Source organism: Ostrinia furnacalis, unplaced genomic scaffold (genome assembly GCF_004193835.3).
Source record: "Ostrinia furnacalis isolate ACB-3 unplaced genomic scaffold, ASM419383v2 OfSCF5051, whole genome shotgun sequence".
NCBI classification, from domain to species: domain Eukaryota; kingdom Metazoa; phylum Arthropoda; class Insecta; order Lepidoptera; family Crambidae; genus Ostrinia; species Ostrinia furnacalis.
In genome coordinates, this window is record NW_021135290.1 from 159,445 (window position 1) to 177,246 (window position 17,802).

The 17,802-nt window shown below is 35.6% G+C and overlaps 1 protein-coding gene across 1 annotated transcript in view; it reads right to left on the reverse strand.

The window, feature by feature from the left end:
- Positions 1-17,517, reverse strand: part of Atet (ABC transporter expressed in trachea) — a 32,580-nt gene extending 15,063 nt beyond the window's left edge. The window contains exons 1-2 of the mRNA XM_028315198.1: positions 17,426-17,517; positions 5,118-5,302 (exon numbers count right to left, since the gene is read on the reverse strand). Coding sequence (XP_028170999.1) covers positions 5,118-5,302; positions 17,426-17,458 — 218 coding nt within the window. The 5' untranslated portion in view covers positions 17,459-17,517. The remainder of the gene's footprint in view (positions 1-5,117; positions 5,303-17,425) is intronic.
- Between the last annotated feature and the right edge of the window lie 285 nt (positions 17,518-17,802).

A 17,802-nucleotide genomic window follows, 5' to 3' on the forward strand; every position in this document is an offset into this window, starting at 1 on the left:
AAAGTAACTCTGTCTGTCTGTCTGTCTATCTGTCTGTCTGTCTGTTACGCTTTCCCGCTTAAACCTCGCAACCGATTTTGATGAAATTTGGCATAGAGATAGTTTGAGTCCCGGGAAAGAACATAGGATAGTTTTTATCCCGGTTTTTGAAACAGGGACGCGCGCGATAAAGTTTTTCTGTGACAGACAAAATACCACGCGGGCGAAGCCGCGGGCGGAAAGCTAGTGCGAACATAATTAGGCAGACCAAGAAACCCACTTCTTCGTTGCACGCCAGAGCTTCTTATAAATCAAAATCACATTGTGCAAACAGCGGGTTTCTCAATAGCAAAAAGGCTGGAAGACTTTCATGTAGTCTGTCCTAATTCCTATTAAACAAAGGTAAAAAGTGAATTAGGAGCTCTATATTTTTGTACAATTTATGTAGTTATTGTAAACCTTATAAATGTCACTTCACTAAATATGTTTTCAGCTGAAAAACAGCGAATGTAACAAAAAACACAGTATTAGGTACTTTCAAGGGACCCGGCTAAATATAGGCTTTTGACATTGAAACAGTATCGGCATGCTTAGCGAAGGTTGTTTTCTTCTAACCTAGACAGTCACTTGAATAATAAACTTATTTTTGAAATAGTCTTTGTTGTTGTTTTGAAAGAACATAATCCGTAAATGTTTTAAATGGTCACAAATCCCGAGACATTCCATGCCAAGGGATAATAAATTATAACAAGGAGGGTAAAAAGAAGAGCTTTTATTTTCGTACAAAATAATCTATAATAACGTCTTAAAGTAAGTAGACACAGTTTTCTATTCTTCTTCTTCTTTTCGTGTCGACAACAAACCTACACAGTGTCAGCCCAAAACTCTGCCACAAGAGTGGCGCTGTCAGTAGTTTTCTATTACTTTATGTGTTTTGAGATTCATAAACGTATTTCTAGAAAAAAGCTATCACTTTTTTGTTAAATTACTGAAGCATTAGAAATTCGTCTCTAATACAAATATTACTGAAGCGTTTGATGTTGTGTCATAAATAATTTGATTTAAATTTAATCATCTCATATTTTATAATAAGAGATTGTAATGATTAAAAAAAAAGATGAAAGCGTTTAAGAATTCAAGTAATGCACCTACTTAATAATTCTGAAACATCTACTCCCTGAATTAAAGGGGACTCACCCAGGGCTCAGTACTATTCCCCTTTCTTTACAAAATCATCCCATTAGTGGGGTGTCATTCCATGCTAATACAAACCTTGCCGTACATTAATGGATTAGCTTAGGTGTGGTCAATGGAAAAGCTTTAGCGAAAATATCGATCTCAGCTCTATTATTAGAAGGCCCTTACTATGTTACTTGTTTGCATCTTTTTAGCATGCCAAAGTTTCTTGTTAAATATACTTACATAATCAATCAGGTTAGCAATTTTAGCCTGGTCAAATACGGTATTATATAAAATGAAACAAGATTATAATATATCAAATACCCGAATACGCGTAGAAGCAATCTTATAAAAATAATAAATCTTAACAATAATAATATAATCTATTTGAGATTTTGTAAGTGTAACATTATTACGCAAACGAAAAATTTTATCCGTTTTCTGCCGTTCGTGTAATTTTTCTGTCTTTTGATCCTAAATAACACCTACCTTACAAATCCCACAGAAGTATTCCCTAGTGATATGTCTTACTTTATCGCAAATAACATAATTCTTAGCAGATTTTCTCCGAATAAAACAAACCACTTTTTCGCTGAATGAGTATTCTTTCCAATGTTCAAGACGAAGCCTTATCGATGACATATTTGTTACCTTCCTAATATAGGCTATGTAATTGGATTGAATCGACATTACGCAGAGTGTTTGTCCGTCGGTTATTGTGTTTTGATGAAAGTGAATAATTATACTAATGCTAGACTTTATTGACTGACGCAAGCAAGGTTCGGGGATGGAGGCCGCGTACCGGAAAATGCAGCGTGGGACGGGACAAGGTGGACCGACGACCTAATAAAGGTAGCAGGAAGGCGCTGGATGCAGGCCGTTACCAACCGTGCGATGTGGAAGTCATTGGGGGAGGCCTGTGTTCAGCAGTGGACGTCCTGTGGCTGAAGTGATGATGATGATGATGATGAGACTTTATTGGTGGCAATTTAGGTCTTGTAATTAACTAGATTTTATAACTACAGTAAACAGTTATGCATATCAGACTACTTTTGGCAAAATGTCACCTTTTACAATTACAGAAGTTACCACACTATTTACCTTCATATGACGTCACTCGTACAAAAATAGATTTAACCTTTTGTGCTCGTACCTACTAAAGTATAAATAAATTAGCTTAACTGTTGTTGTAGGGAATTGACACCAATGAACTCTCCATTTGTTTACCCAGTTCGGTCAACATTTACGTAATTCTTATACAAACTTCTGTTACTATTCACTTGATGTAGGTAGGTACTCGTACTATTACTTACGAAGAAAGTACATTTTACCGTCATACTACTCGTATACTTTCTAAGTAATAGCTAAAGATGGACTCGGAGGCAAATTGTAACATCAGCGATCACAATAGATGGAAACAGATCGCAGCGATACTAGAACCTAATTGCGCCACTTTTTATCATCATCAAGTCAACAAATCTCTCACTGCATGAGCAAAATCCTCTCTAATTTACTAGGAGCAAATGGTGGATTGGCCTACGCTAGAAATTTTTGGAGTAAGGTTTGTTCCCATTTACTCCTACGGGCTTACCACCAGAGTGGTGATTGGCAATAAATAGATGGCGTTTATATTCCCATCTGCCTTGCCTCAAATAAAAAACACCAAGTCACCTTCGTACACGACTTGACTAACAAATGTTTAATCATCGACATTCTTACGTCAGTCTACGGTATCGATACCACTTGCAAATTGGATGAAACAAAACGGGACCGGATGGTAAATGACGTCACATGCAGGTAACGGTACAGTGAACTAATGCGTGATCTTTTATACATAGAAACATTTATTTTGCATTTTCCTACTAAAGTAATATTTAAAAAAAAATCCGTGCGTTATGTTCCTCTAAAAGTTAGCGATGGCGATGGCGATCAGTAAAAATCATTAGGATCGCCATTGCCATCGCGCACGCTAGCTACATGCGTTGGAACTTTAATAAGGTGTTAAAACTCACAGAAACAACAATCGTACCTAAACTCCCGGTCTCTAATTGTAATTCACTTACTTAGTTTAATATGTTTTTAGAACAGAGCCTAACATTCAAGAAATGGCAATGCCAGATTTTGTATGGAAAGTGGCGTCTTTCTTTTTTTCGCGCGGCCATCGACCAAACTTTGTTTTTTGATTACAAAATAGTGTAATAAACCAAACTTACTATGGCATGTATACCTCTAAACTCAGTCTGAAATGAGTTACGAGCATTAGAAGTTTGATGATTTTCATACTAGATTTGCTTTTTGCGCGCAAGTTTTGTAAGAAATTGCAACAAAATATTGCGCTATTTTTTTATTGCGCTGATTCTGCTCCATACTGATGTCTGGAGCCTATAATGGATGGTATTGTTTGTTTACACATACAATGCCACTATTTCATTTTTGGTGGCGATTATTATACAAACGGAAAAGTAACTTTTATGTAAATGAGACCGAATGCGTGAAGGGCGCCCATTAAATTAGAATTTCATTGTCGCCGGGGAATGCTTATTTTATTATTTCTTTCTAATTGTATTACGGCATCGCAGGACAATGACAAATAATGTCATACGTTGACTTAAACACATCACTCGTGTTTGTAATATCATTAACACTTACGGAAGTGTATTACTCGTAGAATTACTTGTGTGTTCCTTTTCTTCTGTTATGTTATTTGTTTGGTGTGCAATAAAGTGTATTTATGATTATTATTATAATACGAACATCCCAAGTTTTCAAATAATATTTTTCCATCACATCATACCATCTAATTTCAAGTAAAATGGATAAACTTTCTTTGAATTTGAAATCCACTTGAAAATGTTTAGAAGTCTCAATAAAAGAATACCTTCAAAATAGCTGAAAATGTGATTAGGGATCTAAAATAAACCGAAGCAGCGTTAATCTATGTATAGCAAGAGGGTCGATGACATCACTAAGGTGATGCAGTTTAAACGGACATACAAATCAATTTGACTTGGACAAGGCAGAGGGAATTTTAGCCAATTTTTGCTCAATTTAAACTGCTTTTTGGTGAGGTCATTTTCGTTTTATTTTATTCATTTGGAGACTAGCGGTCCAATTTAGAGTTTCAAAAGTTTAAGGAATGGCCTTCACTAAAACTAAACTTCGCAATGGAGTTCTATCTACGCAGGGATGTGGTCTATCAACAACAACAACAACTTCAGAACGGATTAGGCTGTTTAGGAAGCTATAGTTATTTTAACGTAGATATAGTAGGCATCTGTTTAGAAAGGATTTTCGAAAATTCATAGGGAAACGGAAGTCCAAGTGTATGGAGGAAAAAGAGCTTGTAGTCCACGCAGACCAAGCTGAAAGATAAGTATTCTTCTATTTTCCCACTCTTCAAACGTCCTTTTTCATTAGAACAGTTATCAACGGGATTGCTACCATATACTTTTTATTTACGAGCCTCCGATATTGAAGAAAGATCCGCACTGTTGCAAGCGCCATGATCACACGATCATGGTTCTTTTTCAGTTCGTTCGTATCAGCCAAATGACGTCTAGACTGGATAAAGGTCTCCCCCAACCCAAAGATTTACATAACGACCGGTTGCGCTGCCCACATCCAGGCTCTTCCCGCGACCTTCACCAGTACCTCTAGCATGAACAACATTCGTCTTCGAATCGTTTGCGTATTTGACAAAATTCGATACTCAACCTTCGAATTAAACGATAATGCGACAACTTTGATTCTGAGAATAAGTTTCATGCATCTATTTCTCATACTAAGTTCACTCTACGACACGTTCACAAGGGCGCTGTTGTAGTTTTCGTACTAAATCTGTTGATGGCGATTCGATTACGCAAACGATTCGAACTCGAAAGTTTTTCGTGCTAGCCGTGCAGATCGTCGGTCTACCTAGTTTTTCAGTAAGTATTTGCGTTAAAAAGAAGGTCCCTTACCCCATCAGCTGTCCATTGTTGAGCTGCTCAGCCACCGGCGGGCTCTTGGCCTGCGAGAACAGCACCTTGTCTGTGATCTCGCCGCGGGAGCCGCGACCCATCAGAGGCAGGTGGATCTGCGTGCCCTTGGACTCCATCTTTAGGCCGGGCGTCATCGCTGCATTCGCATCGTGTGAAAGGTAGCCCTGGAAGGAATGGATCTTGGTTATTGCAAACGTTAAGGAAACCTATAATGTCCTCACTGCACGGCCTATCTCACTTCGAATGTAGCCAAGTGCGGATTGATGGAACGGCGTGTGTAAGGTAAACAAGTGGTTTAAAACTTAGAAAGTTTGTAACTATACCATAACCCAAGGCAAGCAAGGCATAGGTCTGAATTTCAACTATGAGGGGTGGCTGACACGTTTCAGATTGGTGGAGGTATGTTTATAATTATAAGGTAAGTGGCCACCGTTATCAGTCACAAGTTGCTTGCCTTTGACTGTAGGTGAGACCGAAAAGAGCTGTAACATTGTAGATTTTTGGAACCCTTGCAACTGCGCATATTTGTAAGTTCGAGACTTGAACTAAAAAACGCGCACTGCAACAAATGCCACTTGAGGTGTTATAATCGAGAGACAACAGAATATCAAAACAAAAATTTTCCAGTGGATTTTTAACTAGAATGAACTTTATTAATGTGTTGTCGACTATACTTATTAACTTTGACACAATGATCTTGACAACGATAGGTTGTTTTACGCATATTAATAAGTAGGTACCTACCTACCTACAGTCATACATAAAGAAAACAAGTAACCTACCTCACATGTTCGTCGTTTGTGAGTACATTTTTTGAACAAGAAAGAACTTAGCAGTTTTTTTATTGACACGTGTGTCTAACAGTTTGTATAAGGAATAAAAGGTCAACTCTTTACCATTATACGTATGTCTATACATATATTTATGTATAATATTTATGTATATTTATGTATAACGTTTTTGTGTCGAACTGCTAGGTACTTCTTAGTGATAACTTTCAGCGAGGTAGAGTCACCATACAAAATATTAAAATTCCGCAAATAATTATTGTTAACCTTTTTAACTAAAGATGTAAGGTCAAAATTACATCTAACATAATCAGTCTTTCTTTTAAACATATTCGATGTTCAACTGTCATTTAGTCAGTACGATGGCAAGCAGAACTGATGTTCATTGAAACAAACGAAGCACCATCATCATTTTTTGTCGCTGCTCAGATGCGACCAATCATTAAACAACCATTATTTTTTAGAATGAATATCCGGGTTATTGACCTTGTGACAGGTTATTGAACCTTCTTTGTTCACTTGACAGTAATTTCATTTGATATCGTACCTTGTAATATAAGGTCCTAAAAGCATTGGCTGTAATTTATCGGCCGTTTGGTGTAGTGGTTCAGAACGGACTACTATGCCGAGAGGTCCCGGGTTCGATTCCCGGCCGGGCAGAAATTGAAATGATGAATTTTAATTTCTGTGACGGGTCTGGGTGTTTTATATGTATAATATGTATGTATTTACAAAAAAAAATGTATTTAAGTATGTTTATATCCGTCGTCTAGTACCCATAGTACAAGCTTTGCTTAGTTTGGGACTAGAGGCGCAGTGTAAAATGTCCAAGGATATATAAATTTGGGAAAAGAGCTAAGGAAAAGGATCTTCCTTCGGGATTCAATAAAACTATTCGAAATGTCACTTTTAACAAGTTACTTTTAGTTACTTACTATTTCTCTACCGATAACTAACTGCTCTCATAATAGAATAGAATTCATTCATCATCTAATAACATCATGATTTTCAATAAAACCACAAAACTGACATTATGAGTCAAAACTACGACAAGTTCCAAAGCTACTCGCATTCTAAAATAATGCACAAAAGTCTCATTTAAACTCGCAAAACCTAAAACAACAATGGCACAACCTAAAATCTTTTCAGCATCAAAAATCTTAAAAGCGTGAAAACAAAACACCAACGCGTCCAACGCATACCCCAGTTATCCCTAAAGGCCATAAAGTACGACCCAATTTAGAACAATTTAAATAACTTTAACAAGTCTTAATTCAGTGTCTGGTGATCCGCCCACGTTCCAAAGTTGAACCTCTTTTTGACCAGTTTGGACCTGAGTTAGACAAAATATTTATTTAACTGTCATTTTATTTCCAAATCGCACTGACTGAAATACTAGTATAAATACAGACGACGGCACATCAATTTAAAAACTGGAATATAATAAGAGTGAGTTAAATAAGAACCTTCTTTTAACCAAAACTCTACATTTTTACGTTTAGTCTACGATCATGTGAGTTGTAGTCCATTTAGTTAATCACAACTACCGAATACCTAACAAAGACCTTATTTTTGTTACAGTGCTTTGTTGGTAAGCAACTCAAAAATTCTAGGCACTATTTTCGCCTACATTTGACGGGTTTTTGTTTCGCTTTGTAAAACATTCAGACAGTTTTTTTGGGTCAGCGGAAGGCTTAGTTTTTTCGATTGAAACTACTGCTGTATTATAAGTGGGAGTTAGGTTTTGCACCCACAAAAAGCTTGCTAAAAGCAATACGTAATAGTTCAAACGACTACGAACACTAATCGAAGCTTAGCCCCGGACTGGGAGGTCTGAGACCGCAGTGTAGGTCGGGGTTGTAGAGTCGAAAGTTTTGTCCGGATTCCCGTTATTTCTCCCAATAAAGACGAATGACGAAGCTCTGTGGTTATTTTAATATTTACGCCCACGTTTTGCCACGAAAACAGGTTAGATTTTTACCAAGTTAGAAGGACGAAGGAAATCCAAAAACTGACCCTGGTACTCCGTCTTCTGCCTTGAGTGAGAGACTGTTGTAGTTAGGCTTTTTATGTAGGTATCCCTAGTTTTTAGCGTCCATTTCTAGGGTAAGGTTGTGAAATATCAGTGCCTGCAGATAAGTGTCGCCCGAAAATACTAAAAAAATATAGACTAGACATATTTTTTCAGTGTAGTCGGACGACTGGTCACATCAAAACCTATTACGGGGTTAGAAACATAAATGTTGATCCTAAAAATTTGTTAGTTAAACTGATGCGATTGGACAAGCTGTTCTTTATGAATGAGATGTTTTTCACAGAATCAGTAAACTTATTTAAATTTGAAATTGTTGTAAACACTTTTTAAATTGAGTAAATATTACGAATACAATGGATTACCTACAACGGTACATACTCATACCTAAAGATCCTAAAATAAACATGACACATAATTTGTAAACTGTGTCACTTCATTTTCTTTATGAGTCATTTATGACCCAAATTGTAAAAGCAAAGTCTACTGCACTTGTACGAGTGTATTTTTTCATTTGCGCGATAATATCTTTAACAGTTACTTGTAAACCATTTAGACCTTCACTAATATATAAATAGTGAATATTTTAACATTATAGTGCTAGGCGTGAATATTTTATAACATTTACATACTCATAAATACAAACATTCAATGGAAAAATACAACATTTCATTATTGGTAAAAAAAATTACAACCATAATTTTAACTTGTCATCTTCAAGACAAAAACTTTATTATTATTTTAGATAATGTTGCTAACAGATGTAACAATTCAATTTGCATTTATTATGTAAATGATCCTTACGGGAGACCGAGGTAAGTAGAAACAGAGGAGAGCAATTGTGACATTGTTGATTGTTGAACTTATTAAGTGAACTCGAAAATGCGCGATTTTTAGTTCAAGTCTCGAGCTACCAAATGTGCGCTGTTGCGAGCTCGCTGATGTTACAGGTTTCCAAAAATCGTCAATTTCACAACTCTCCTCTGTTACAACCACCTCAGTCTCCCCTACTTTATCTTACTCTTCATTTCTATGTAAATTATTACAATACTACTGAAACAGAGATTTACTCTTATTTAATCTGTTCGAAAAGTAAACGAAGATGGATAATGGCCGTCTGAACAATGAGCAAAGGACAGCTATTGTCTAGTACCGTCGACACTTCTTCAAATAACATTTTCACAACAACTCCGTCAATTTATTGAGAAAAATCTTTTCTTAATTGACTCTATCCGACTGATTTGATCGACGTTTTATCAATTCAATTGTTTTTTTCTTTATTATACCTACTAAATGTGTACGGTGATATTGTGAATAATGGGAGTCAAAAGAGTAAAGACTGAAGAAGATGTTAACAATTTTCCTCGATATGTAAAGAAGAGAGTCAACTTTACTTTATCTTTGTTTTGTTTGATGTGAAAAAAAATTTCAGGTTTTCTATCCCGATTGTAAATGCTAGAAATTATGTAATTAGATGATGTGTATAGAAGTAGATGCTTATAGTAATTATTAATTATTATTGAAAAGAACAAGTAGAAGCCTTTGTAAAAGATTAATGGATGCTGACATTTCAACTACATTGAACAAGAAAGATTTGTCTTTTGTTTTCGTTTAGTCAGCGGAAAAGGTTCCGTCATCATCTTATTGACTGTTAATATTTCTCACCAGATGACAGTTAGTTACATAACCTCATGCTAAACACAGTGGCATCTTATGTAGTTTTCATTTAGTGCTATTTTGCAACGAGAATGTAGTCTAATGTTACTTCTGACGCAGGTAGACATGGGTCTATCTAATCCATCTTCATGGGTCGAGAGCAGGATCGGCGTAATGCGGGTCGAAGCTTGTTTAGGCTTTAAGGGTCCTTAATGAAGGCCTGGGCGGCTCTCATTAGGGGAACCGTATGAGCGAGGAGTATTTTTCGTTCCTTCGAATAAACTGGGTCAATTTCCTTGACGAGTATTTCGTGTCGTGTGAAAATTAATAAGTTAAAAGTTAAAGAAAAATTAAAGCGTTAAATATTTTTCTATTCTTTCACTCAAAGTCAGAATACTCTTTGTTAAACCTTTTTGAAATTTATCGCCTTTTACATGCGGCTCACTATATCTACTAACATATCCAAGTACTACGACAGTATGTGTACGTTTGTGTTAGCCAGATCGTCATCTTCAGTTAGCCATTATAAGACTATTTTAACGTTAACCTAATCGTTAACGTTAATCCTATAGGATGTAGTGATTGAAAGAAGAAACGAGAATGATGATGAATTATTTTGAAAATTAAAGGATTTGCCACATTGGATGGGTTCTACGGTTAGCGGTCATGTCAAAGTAGACCCAACCCGCATCATTTCATGTAGTCATGAACAACAGATTTAATCATCATTTCAGCTTTAGAACGTAGGCCCACTGCCCACTGCTGAACATAGGCCTCCCCCAATGACTTCCACATCGCACGGTTGGTAGCGGCCTGCATCCAGCGCCTTCCTGCTACCTTTATCAGGTCGTCGGTCCACCTTGTGGGTGGATGTCGCACGCTGCGTTTTCCGGTACGTGGCCTCCACTCCAAAACCTTGCTGCCCCATCGGCCGTCATTTCTGTGTACTATGTGCCCTGCCCATTGCCACTTCAGCTTGCTAATCCGTCAGGCTATGTCAGTGACTTTGTTCGTTTCTGATTTGATCTCGTAAAGAACAACAGATTTGCCTTGAGTTTTAAATTAAGAATAGGCACTATGAAAACTTATCGGCCTGAAAGTAGTTTATGAGAATTCGCGTGAGAAGCAACCATACACAACTCCTAAATACCTATGTTTACATAATATGTATTTGTTTATTGTTAAAAAAACTAAAGGTGTTACGAAAAGATGCTACCTTTGTTTGCACAAGTTACTATCGTTGAAAATATCTAATAGCTATGAAAAAACATAAAATACTTGAAAATACTTGGGTTACAGGGTTCAATGCACTTCACAATCGTTCTAAGTATTCTAAAAGGCACACTTACCTTAGTTCCGTTCCGCTTAACGGGTTATAAAATTAAATACACTATTATGCAGTTAAATGTTAACTGGTAAGTTCTTTGGTCAATAAAAATAAAATAATAGTTTTGTTTGTAGGTGTACGAGAAAACAGCAATAATAAATAAGCAATAGAAATCTATTGTAATAATATAAGTAGGTTCTTTCGTTAAATACACAACTAGAAACATATTATAGGTCATTCACTTAATTTATAAGTACCCATAAGTTCCGAAACAAAGCAAATGGCTGCGAACATGATATTCAATGAAATTTTTTTGTTACTATACATAGCAAGTAGAGCTTTATCATTATGTACTTAGAAACTAACCACCCGTATATACCAGTATTTTTCTTATTACATTAGATTTATAGCGTTATATTTGCCAAGCATTTCTTATGGCCAGTCAGAGACAGGAAAAGTAAGATGGCCGATAGCCCATTGTTAGAATACGTTCCTTGTGAAACGTGTCATGCATGATTTATAAACTAAATGTCCTCTCCGTAGGACCTCCGTCTAGGACGACTCTAATAAAGTTATAGTATGTACTAAAAGATTCAGAACGTTTAGTCGCATTGTTCTTAGTATATTTTTTTAAAGCTAGTATGTAGAGAGTGCGATAGTCAAAGTCAAAACTTTCATTCAGTACATAAGCCCTTTCCAGAGGGCTCAGTGTGAGTTTACATCCAACATCGACAATAGTGAGCGCGTTAAAAAAATGTATGAAGATTTTAGTTCTTGAAAGTTTCCGCTAGGGGCGCTGTACAATCCGTCATACATTTAATTACACTTTTTTACGCGGTCGACATCGAATGTGTTTGACGTAAACACACACTACGCCCTCAAGACGCTTATACACGTCCCAAATAGAGCTTGCCCTACCACCGCTTCGGGAGTCCCGAATCGGGACATAATTTTTTTATGGGCTAGTGCTGGGAAGAAGTGGCGAAAGAAATTCGGTTACCTTTGTCATAATTCTTACTTGTGTTGCTTATGAAAGTTGTTATGCTCAAAATACAATAATTATGAAATACTGAATAAATTACTATTTGTTTCGTTACAGCGCTACGGTTCACCCATTTTCTACGATCGTTTAATATTTTTCATAACCTAAAGACCAAGAATTGCTTCACAGCTATCATGCAGCAACATTACTTCTCTCAAAATATATCATGGGCATTAAAAAACTGCATTTGGCATTAGCAGGTAATTACTAATAACAACATTTAAAATAATCTAAATGTTTTCTTTAGGGATCTGGGGTGGCTGAAGTGGGAAGATAAACCACAAATCGCGCACAATGGCCCAATCACAAGTCTAAGTGAGGTATTCGATTGGCCTGCAAAACTCACTTACCTACATCTAAATGTAAAACTAGTTCTGCATACAAAAGTCAAAGGAATCCATTTAAATTATCCATCCCCAAGTGAGCCCTGAAAGCGCAAAGATGTAAACTTCCAAAGGGTAGTTTGCGCGACCCAATTCGCGCGACCAAGTGACACTCGTCAAAGACTTGTATAGTCTCTAGTAAACTGGGAGCCGTTAAGACGTTCCAAATATGACTTAGATATTTGAAATTGGAACTGTTTCTTTTGTTTTGAGTGATTATGACGTCATAAATTAAGTATTTGACATCGCAGTCAATTGACATACGTTTTGACCTATCAAAATGCACCAATCCCCAGATAGTACCTAATTCTGTGTTATGACGTCTCTGCCAGGTCAATTAACTATTTATTAATTTCATATAATAATATTGAAAATCGTATTACGCAGCAAATTGAAAAGTGACTTAATTTTCAGGGCTAAATTGGAGCGTTTTTTTAAGAAGTTTTGTCTTTGAATTGTTTGTTATTGGTATCCACTACCCAGTCATAATAATATCATATATTATTTAGATGATTACGGTTTTTAAGCTAAAAAGGTCAAAGATTTAATCAAACTTTTTTACCGACCCAATTCACTGTGACCGACCGAGTGACCCTCATGTAGACATCAATTTATTTGCTGTACGTAAAAGTCAAGTCCAATTTTGTCTGACTTGACCTTTAAACCAATATAGATGGAAAGCTGTTTTCATTCGTTTTAAACCCTATTTAGTCAGCTTTCAGCTCAAAATATGTTGGCAGTAATCTGCCACCACTAGGGATTGGTAGCTAAACTTATGCATGACAGCCCATTTGGGCTTCACACTAAACTGGGATTCTAATCCGTGTCAGTGGACTGACGATTCTCTTTCTACAATTCCTATTGTCATATTTCCGTATTAGTATAATCGTAGATAGAGACAATGAAATCTATTTATGATCAAATCCAATCAAAGTAGATAATTGTAGCGCTGTTATTTCTAATTGCTTTTATATTCCAACGTATTATTGGAAATACTTTTTACGGTAATATCTTATTATGTTTAGAATATTAATTTCAAAAGGAAATAAAAAGAAAAGTAGTTACACCACACTGCATTTTCCACGTTGGTTAAACAACGTTTCAATGAACTTGGTTGTCCGATAAGGAATGTGGTTACATGCTTCCGTCCCGGTTACTGATCCTGGTTTGCTTAAGATATGTCAGATATGTGTTGTGAAAGTCCTGTTGATAATTAAGCGAGTTACATCAACCGCCAAGAAATTACTGAATATGGAACCTTTTTAAGTATTAATAGAACTCGTTTTTGATCTGGAAAAATTACGGCCCCAAAGTTTTTCTGCATGACGTCATCACGTCCATAGTTACTTGTCGCAAGTTCACAAGAGAAATAAACTCATTAAAGCAGGTGCGATGTCTCGCGCCAACCACGCGCTATTGTGACGTCACTACACGAGTCATCTGGCTCTAGTCCTTGTCATGACGTTTACACTCGCTCTACTGTGACGTCCATTAGTCTTCTGGCTCTAGCTGAACTATTAGGGATTCTTACCGGCTACATAATCTACGGCCGTTTGCAGATAGGTAGTTATAAAAAATACTCATGTTTTGTTTGCTAAAACTGTCAAAATTTTAAGCATATTATTTATAGAAAATTGTAGTCCTTAGAAGTTCTAATGTAATTATAACTCCTTAAAAGATTGTCATGTCAACAGCAAAGGATTTTCCCAATATATTTTGAACTTAATATTTTAACATTATGGCTGTAACTAGCCCAAACATAGCTTTATTTACTAAAAAATAATTCAGACCTGGTCTGTTACCTTCAGTAGGTAATGTCAATATTTTTGTTTTTGAATTTTCTAGAATACTTTTTATTGTGTAAACATAAACATCAAGAGCATTGTAACACTGGATTGTTAGTAAATCCTGATGCAAATAATGATAAGCAATGTTGAAATATACTATGACAATAGGAAATAAGGCAGATAAGTTTATCTTAATGATGAAATTTTAACAGTATGCCATATCATTATTCTATTTAGCAACTACTTGAAAATAAAATAATAATTGAAAAAAGAGACATGTACAGGCTCCTTAAGAGCAATAAATTGTCCGTTTGCAAGCACTAATTCAGTTAGTCCAGACAAATAAAGACATTTTATTCGGCTATTGTCATTTCATTATTTTTCCCGATGTTGTATAAAAAAATACCCCATGAAATACCTACTTAGTAGGTACCTAAGATAGGTAGGTATTATGATTTAATTTTGTACTTTATCAAGTAGGTAATCATTGAAACACCGCGTATATTAAAATGCACTCGAAATGTGATAAAATTAAGTAGATTAATTCTTGCACGCAATCTACATACACGTTATTTGCATTATCAAACTTTCGCGACCTTGAACTACAAATAATTACCTACATTTAACGCATAATGATACGACATTTCCAAAAAAAAATTGTTAGCACGTGGAACCCTAAAGCTCGCGAGGCGAGGCGTTTACGTTAAGGTGCGGATAAGTGTGCGTTGCAGTAGAGTTTCATACAAATAATACTTACTGACCGCCTCGAGTTGAAACGGTTACAATCCCTTTTCCGGTTGATGTTAAACAAAAAACCTAGTTACCGTTATTGACAGAAAAAAGACGGTTCAAAAAGGACCAGTCAGACATTATGGTCGGTCACAATATGAAAAGATAATTTTGTATTTGTCGCTCACATTTTCGAAAGAAATCTAAAAGTAGGATTACGTCTGGGATCGGAATATCAGATGTTCAAATCAGATAATCTGGACAGTTAGTAATCCGACTACAATACAACAAAAATCATTTGACCCATTGTAACACATATTTCTCAGAACAAAAAGGATAATTCAAACAAGAAACCTGGAGAACGCTGACAGGTGACCGAGGCTGACCTACACCTAAAGGTCAGCAGATTAATATTAGCCACTTTAAATGTAAAATTATGGAAGGAATGGAAAAGTCCAGAAGGTTTTATAAGACCAATATTCTTCAAAAAAACTACATCTTTGCTATGACAAACAAACAAATCCTTCCAGAAATCTAACCGGTAGCCTAGAACTCTATATTGAAAGCGGGTCGCCGCCTCTACGTCTTCAAACTTAGCACGACATGACGTCAGATGTCTCATGACGTCAAATACGTGTTGTATTTGTAGTACACACACACTAAGATTGTACCGAGAGGTATTCAGATATTGGCAGACAATACAAACAGATACGCCGCTATCGATTAAATGTAAAAGAACTGCAACAAAATGAAACATAAAACTAGAACCTATTCGTATTTTTGAAATCATAAATCGATAAACAACGTATTTTGAAACATTCGTTAATAAATCGCATTCGAAATTTCAGAAATCGTTAACGAACCCCTATACGATTTAGGTTCGTATTTAAAATAAAAATTTGGAATTCGAATGCCTAGAATACATTTCAAGAAACTCACAAAGTCAGGGCCGTTCGTTGGTCTTGGGTATTAATATAACCATAAGCTATTATTTTCCTAAAATAAATAAATTCCATACATTTCTCCATTAATAAACTTATTACAGGCATGTATCAAATTGTGCGGAAGAATTTTATGCCCGGAAACTTAGAAAGACATTCAACTCGGGAAATGTGACAGCTGATAATTATGTACAGTACATTATTCATGTACGGACAATAGCATAAGAAGCTGAAGTCTATGGCATCTAATGTTATTGTACTAAGATCGATTTAGCAATAAACATGCGTATGTAATGCTTGCGACTGCGCATTGATATTCTCCTGCAAATCACTTTGCTTTGCTTTATTGCTTCCATAATGTTACAAAAGGTGTTAATGGTAAGGTAAAATAAAATTATGGACCCTGTCGGGCACTGCATTTTAGGAGAGAGAAAGATTTTTAGATTTATCGCATTAAAATTATTCTATGCTCCTGTCGTGCAAGATTGACCCAAATGTACAAACCATATTTTAAGGCAAGATGTTAATATAACTTCACCAAAAGTTTACTGAAATATTCATAATTGGATACTGGAGTGATATAATTAAATTAGAACAGTCGACAGAACCTACACTAACCAAAATGGGCAGTTAATTCAGAGTCAGATGCTAAAGGGATAAAGTTCAAAGTCATTTGAAGATAATATTTATCCGGTGGTAGGTCTATACATACATCCCTTGAAGTTAAGACATTTATCATAATTATTTCATCTTCCTCCCGTCACTTAAGTAGAACAATTTTCTCAACTTTAAATTAAATTTCAAATCGGCTGTTTTAAAGAGTTTTAGTATAAGAACTTAAGAACCATGACATTAATTATAATATTCTTAATCCAAAGTAATTAAATCAGATAACTCAGTGACCGATATCAATTACTAGGTAATTTCTAATCATATCACATAGATACAAGACTATTATTGTCGCAAATATTAATTCTTTCGAGATTTTTACTATGATAATACGTAATAGATAAAAGAAACACCTGTTAAATAAATAGTTACAAAGATAAACATAAATACCAGGCTGGCACATGCAAGATTCAAATCAGTTTTACGTAATATAACTATGGCAGTCGATTTTCACCTGAAGTCTGAAACCAGGAGTGGAATCTCAGTTGTTAGAACTCTTGAGATAAAAGAAGAAGTGTAGTTAAGAGTCAAGATATTAAGCAGACACTGCGAAATAGAGTCAGACCCACCAATTTATCTGTACGTAGGAAGGAAAATTACTCCCACCCTAGCTCTATTATGATTCAGTAAATTTACTTTGGTAAATGGTATGGCATTTTGAAAATAGGTAACATTACTTAGGTTCCTCGGAAACCTATAGTGTGGTCAAATACATGTTTATTTTAAAATAACCAAGAAATATAGCCGGTAGCACATCGTACCACACTTTATGACTCAAACATACTTAGTTATTTTGTAATAGGACTTAAAAATGCTTCTCTACACGTCTCAGTAAAATTTTAACCCTACCATTGCTTTAGAAAAATTGTTCTACTGGTATAGAACTTCTAATACATATAAAATGCATTTCCCATGCTTAATAAAATCACATACCTGCACCCATGTCCCGCTACAATTGACCAGCATCACACCAGCATAAAACAAGTTACACAAATCACACGCGCTCCCCACACGGGCTTACGTCGTCGATTGAATAATTTATTAATTAAACTCATTATGCTAATCAATCAATACCCTTATCAAGTTCAAGGCGGATACGATACACCGAGGTAATATAGACTTTATTGTCTGAATTTTTGGTCTAATTATTTATTGGCTTTTGTCTTTATTTTATATAGATAGCCTTACTTTAAATCTACAAGAACTGTACGTTAAAAATCTTTAAATAAGGCTCTTAACATGATTTAAAAATAATCCTGTATAATAATTTTACGATAATTAACCCAATTATTAGCAGCATTAAAATTTAT